Source organism: Leishmania panamensis (assembly GCF_000755165.1).
Source record: "Leishmania panamensis strain MHOM/PA/94/PSC-1 chromosome 23 sequence".
Classification (NCBI taxonomy): Eukaryota; Euglenozoa; class Kinetoplastea; order Trypanosomatida; family Trypanosomatidae; genus Leishmania; species Leishmania panamensis.
In genome coordinates, this window is record NC_025869.1 from 465127 (window position 1) to 471126 (window position 6000).

A 6000-nucleotide genomic window follows, 5' to 3' on the forward strand; every position below is an offset into this window, starting at 1 on the left:
GGACACCATGTTGCGCCGACGTGCTCCTCTACGCGGAGTCTTGCTCCTCTCTCCCACCACCAGCGGCAGCGCATACAAGAAGGATGTTCCTCACACAGCCAGTAGCACAGGTGCAGATGCCGTGTCATGCGCGTCGGGAGAAAAGTGCACGTTTAGTGGGTGGCGGGCAGTGGGTATGCCCAGACGCGGTTAGCCTTTTCTTCCCCCCAACGTGTCCATTCTCTGCTATGCCACATCACTTAAACGCCACGCCACGCCGGCCCATCACAGACCCACCGCGTGGGGGAAGCAGCCGCTGACACGCGTTGCAGCAGTGCGCCGACCCAGGCATCCCAGCACGGCCTCTGCCCCAAGCCCTGCCCACCGCTCCCCAGGTCGCCTCGCCGCCGCCACCGTCATGCCGGCCCCCACCCGGCGCATCCCTCGGGGTGGCGCAGGCTCCCCACCAGCAGGCAGCGAGGGCCGGGTGAGGCGCGCTCGGGCCACGCCGACGCCATGCCTGGCACATGGGTGGCACAAGCGTGTGCACTGCCGCGGGTCGCCCAGACGCAACGCCGCCCAGGACATGGCCACCGGCATCAGTAGCGACGAGGCGCTCTGGGCCCCCTGCGCCGCAGGCACGTGACCCTGTCACCACCAGAACTGGCCCGGCATCGGCAGGGATGGGGGAGCTGCATGGCTTCTCCCCACACACACACACACCGCGGGGACTGGACCCTGGTACCACGCGGAGGTCTCCCCCGCCGTCATGAGAGAGACGAACACAATGAAGTGTACGAAGAAAAAGGCGATGGCAGAGAGAGACGCGTGTCAGCGTGGGAGAAAGTGGAATGGGTGTGTCCGTCCACTTTGAAGGCGGAGACTGCGGTCAGGCGAGAAACATCCGACTATAAAAGATGGAGGGTGTCGGGGGGAGGAGGAGGAAGAAGAGGGATGTGTAAAGGCGAGAGGGACGCGAGTTCAAATCGAAAAGAAAGGGAAAAGGTCTGGAAACAGAAAACAAGAGACGGCGGTGCTGAGGGGACCAACAAGAACAACCTCCGCACTGAGCCGAAGGAAGAGAAGCAAAGAGAAAGTAGTCGACGTACGCATGCACGCACACACATATCAAGTGGCGGAAAGAGGGGAAGTCACATATGCGGTAGGTGCGCGTGGCGGCTACATGTGCATTGAGTGCTGTATACAGAGAGAGAACCAGGGAACGCGGAAGCATCGCTCTACGTGAAATACCCCGCCAGAACAAACAACAAACAAAAAAGATGCCAGGAAAAGGAAAAATGAAACAAACAAATAAAGGAAAGTGAGGAGGCACCGGCACCGCCACCGCCACTGCCACTACCATTCAAAGGAAACAAATCGAGAGGTATCGTGTGATGGGGTATTGGAGAGGAAGAGCCGAAAGTCGAAAAACACAAGAGAAAAACACACATACACACACACTCTCTCTCTCGCTCTTGATTTCCTAACTCGTGCCAACTTTTTCTACTCCGGATATGATGGGCAGTAGTCGCACCGTAGGAGACGTGTTGCAGAGGAAGAGAAAAGTTCCAGGAAGTTGATGACACGGTGGAGAGGATGTAGTAGAGGAAGAAAGGACCGCGAACCCACAACAACAAACGCACGCCCCATTCTTCGTGGAAGCTTTCTCGTTCTCTATAGCAGTGTTCATGGGTATGTGTAACGGTAGAAGGGAGTGGGGCGCGGTGTGCTTTCTTCGTGCAAAGGGCAGATGGTAGGGATCGAAAAAGGAGCGACCATGTTTGTATAAGGGTGTGGTTGGGGCTGCACGATTTTCCTGTCCTGTCTTGCTTTGCTTGTCCTCTTGCTGCTCTGCGTTCTGCATATTCGGGGGTGACGGAGAGCCACGCACACGGACATGAGCGGGCAGGTACAGATTTGAAGAGGCGCTGCCAACGAACACGAGGGTGAAGGAGGGTGGGCAGGAGGAACTCATATACATATATGCATAGACATGGAGGAAGGAGATTCGGGAAACGGTAGAAGGTGGTTGGGGCAGGGGAGAAATAACGTGGAGGAAATAAAAGGGGTGGGGAAGATGAAGACCCGCTCTGTTTTCCTTTTTGGACTTTGTGATTCTTTTCTCCCTCTTTCTCGAATATACATGTGCGTGTGTGTGTACGTGCGCCTGCGCCATATCCTCTAGCGTGAGTCTGTGCGTGTCTGTGGGTGAGGTATATGTGGGAGAGGGGTAGCCAAGGCATTCGCGGAGAGAGTCAAAACATCGTCAAGCTCCTACCGCCTATTCTCTTAGCCCTTCCCCAGCGCACGTACGTGCACAGACATAGAGAGAAGCGTGTATGATGTGCGCGGAGAAACAAGACAATAAACAGGAGAGAGAGAAGATACAAGAGAGGGGAGAGGGAGAAGAGAGACTGCTGGGCAGAAAAGCCGGGGGAAAAGGTGAGGAGAAAAACGCGCTGGCGTACCATAATGAAAGGGGAAATAAACATGAGAAAGAGGAGGAAAAAGGGGGTAAAGCTGAAGAAACACAGGCCACGCTGAGCTACTACAAGCCAAAGAAAGGGGAGAAACAAGTGAAACCGTAAAGAGAAAAGAAAGGGAGGGAGAGAAACATGCCAGGGAAGACAACGTTATCTTTATGGGGAGAGAGAGAGGGAGGGGGGTGAGTGCACGAGCGCGCACTGGGATGGTATAGAAGGGGGAAGGTGCGTGTTTTGGCCGCTGCGGCACGGGCCCAGACAAACAAACAAACAAAAAAAGGCAAATGCGAGCACGAGAAAGACCAGACGTGGCATATTCTGCACACACGCGTAATGATCGTCGCACCCCAAATATGCAAGTGCAGAATAGAAATGAAAGAAAGGGAAAAAAAAGAGCGATGCACACGAGAATACAGGGAGCTGTCCTGTGCAGCGCTCAGCTACTGCCGCTAATTTCTTGTTCAGCATCAGCTAGCCTCTGCCTCCTCCTCCAAAGCCTTCTTCTCCAGCTCATCCCCATTTGCGTCCGCCTGTTTCTTCATATCATCCGACTTGTCCTGAGAGTCTTTCTCGAACTTATCCTCCTCCTTCTGCACCTTATCTTCCTCGACACACTTTTCACCGGCGTCTTTCTCCGGCTGCTGGCACTGCGACTCCACCTCTACATTGCCATTGTTGACGACCTGCTCGCCCTCCTTCTGGAAGTTTTCCTGCTCCCCGTGCGCCTCCTCCTTGGCGGCCGTCTGAGTCTTGCCGCAGGAAGAACCCATGATGAAGATAATGAGTCTTTGTTGTTGGTTGTGTGTGTATGTATGTGCCTGGGGGCTAAGGATGGCTATTCCCTTCAAGGTAGCTGGATCGAAGACTGCGTATTGGCTTGCCGAGGAATTGCGGGGAAAGGGGAAAAATGCGCCACTTCACGTTTTAGTGTGTATGAATGGGTGTGGGCGAGTGGGCTTTAATGGGGTAAAAGGAGGACAGATGAATGTGCACCAAACTGCGCAGCGAACATGAAAGAGGATGATCCGCAAAAAGAGAGATGGTGAGAAGCAGGTGTACAAGATGGACGGGGGGAGGGGTAGCAACGATGCGCAACACCAGCAAGCGGGTTAGCAATTCACAGAGAAAGGGAGAAAAACGTAAGTGAAGGTGGCGGGCGACGGGGAGACAGACGACACACACTCAGAGATGGCTACACACAAGTAGGCTCTCTCGTTCTCCATTCTCCTTCCCAGCAACTCCCATCACCATCCTTTCACGAATGATCTCGGAAGCGTCACCCCTGTCGAAGTGATCAGCGAACGTTCACTTTCCATTGAAACGCACGTGTATGTTGATTGTCGCGCCTCAGTTCTCGTGCGAGTGTGCTCTTTTTCTTTGGGTAAAACAGCTGCTCTCTCTGCGTGGCGGCGGAGAGGGAGAAGGTTGGGTAGCGCAGGGGGTACGGCATTAGAGCTCACCTTGCGACATGTATAAAACCTTTCCGCCTTCCTAAGTTCGCTGTTTAACGTGATTCACTATAGCAATTTTTTTCTAGAGGTACCTTCAAAGCGAGGGGTGTTAGTGCCACACAGCTTCGCATGCAGACCCCCATAGCACAACACACACACACACACAGACACAGACACAGACGCGGAGAGATAGACAGAGACAGGCAGAGAGAGGCTGATATCATGAAAGTTACCTGATGGGTTGTTTTTATCTCGCCCTTTCCTCATCGATGGCGTGGTGCGAGATCAACCTCCACAAGCGCATGCAGACTCAGTAAACAATAAAAAGGGGGGCGAGAGCGAGGGACCAGCACGAACGAGAGCGCTGCGCTACTATGCTTTTCTCTTCACCAGTCCCTAAAACTGTGCAGGTGCCTTTGGATCTGTGAGTACGTGTGTGTGCGTGTGCATGCACGTGTGCTTGTCCAATATGTTGGAGGGAGGTGCATAACGCACAGGCAAGCGGGGGAAGGGTCGAGGGAAGGGAAGAAAAAAAAGAAAAAGAAAAATAGAAGAAGCAAAAGACACCCCCCTTTCACTGCTCTGATTGGAGATTATTTGCCTGTTTTCGTGTGAGTTTACTCTTGTATTTGAATGAGCATATTTGAGCAATGCATAACTGGGCGAACGAGCGTGTGGCCGTCAATATCGATCCCGGCAGCAAACGGCCAGGGAAAGGAGAGGGGGGAGGGGAGGAACAAACAAACAGCGGAGGACCGTACAAAACTCCTCGAACAGCGGCGAAAAGAACCGAGATGGAACGCACAAGCAAAACAAAACAAGCAAGCAAAAGAGAGAGATGAGCGATAGCCCATCACGCTAAACAGCCACAGAAACGAAAGGTGAAGAAAGAAGAGCAAAAGAAAAAGACAGCAACCCAAGCCTCGACTCCCCTTCTGCTTGAGCGCGTGCAGCCGTGTGTCAGACTCATTCCTGTTGCAGAGCCACAGCACGTTCACGCATGTGCATGTCCGTGTGTGGGTAGGTGGGCGTGGGCGTGGGCGTGGATGTGTGTGTGGGTGCATCTCCCTAGTGTCCGCAGCAGCGCTCTAAGAAAAAAAAAACAGTGGCGCTCCTTTCCTCTATGATATGCCATCCCCATTACGTATTTCTTCATCTCCTTTCCACTCGCCTCCACCACATCCGTGGCTCAGCTCACATTCCATACCAATTCGCTTCCGTTCGGCTCGGCTTACTCGCATGCGAAAATGATCCTCGAAAGGTATGCACACAGTGGCGACACGCAGCGACTTCATCGCCACCGCCCACTTCCGCTCCTCTCTCGCTCCCTCCCGCTCTCTCACACAGTTTGTCCCAAATAACATTGCGTTCCTTCAAGCAGTTTAGCCAAAAAGGTAGAAAACTCCCAAAGAAAGAGTCGAGCGAGAGCGCAGATGAACACACGAAGAGAACCACATCGAAGAAGTAAAGAGCCCGACGGCTACCAAGGAAAGAGAATCAGTACGAGCAACCCTCGAAAACAAAACGAACATAGGAGAGGCGCGGCAGGAAACCGTACAGGATCACGCATGCCTCCTGCCCACGTGCAGAAGGGGCGGAAAAAGGCAGGGAGGGGGTATGCGCATGCGTAGAGGCACCCGAACAGAAAAGACACAAGAAACAAAGAGAGTCCACGCAGAGGCAGCAAGAGAGCTGCTAGCACCGGTGATCTAAGCATACACACACAGGACTCGGCGTGGTCACAGCTGTGTAGCGGCAGTCGTCACACATCCACCGACAATGTCCATTATGCGCCCAACCCCACACCCACCACACACTCGGAAGCGGAGAGGGGAAGTCGAGTCGGGGAAAGCCGGGGTGCCCATGAGGTACAATCACAACGACCCCAGGCAGGCATTAGCCACTGTGTGCGGAGAGACACGAACCGCGAGCAATACACGCAGTCTGCGCACGAGGCACAAGAGGCCCGACGAAGGGCTCGGCCCACAAGCACAAGCCGGCACGCAGCGCATCAGGGGTTGGCATCATCACCCATCCCATTATGCTCGTTATCACTCCCCATATTTCAATCCCCGTTAGGTGCGCCA

At 54.1% G+C, this 6000-nt stretch overlaps 1 protein-coding gene across 1 annotated transcript, besides 1 other annotated feature; it reads right to left on the minus strand.

Annotated features, from left to right (window-relative positions):
- Positions 1–196: 196 nt before the first annotated feature.
- Positions 197–760: a repeat region.
- Positions 761–2929: 2169 nt separating this feature from the next.
- Positions 2930–3232, minus strand: LPMP_231150 (hypothetical protein; the record flags this gene model as incomplete). Its single annotated transcript, XM_010700970.1, has 1 exon — positions 2930–3232. The coding sequence occupies one exon, from the start codon at positions 3230–3232 to the stop codon at positions 2930–2932; it is 303 nt and encodes a 100-aa protein (XP_010699272.1).
- Between the last annotated feature and the right edge of the window lie 2768 nt (positions 3233–6000).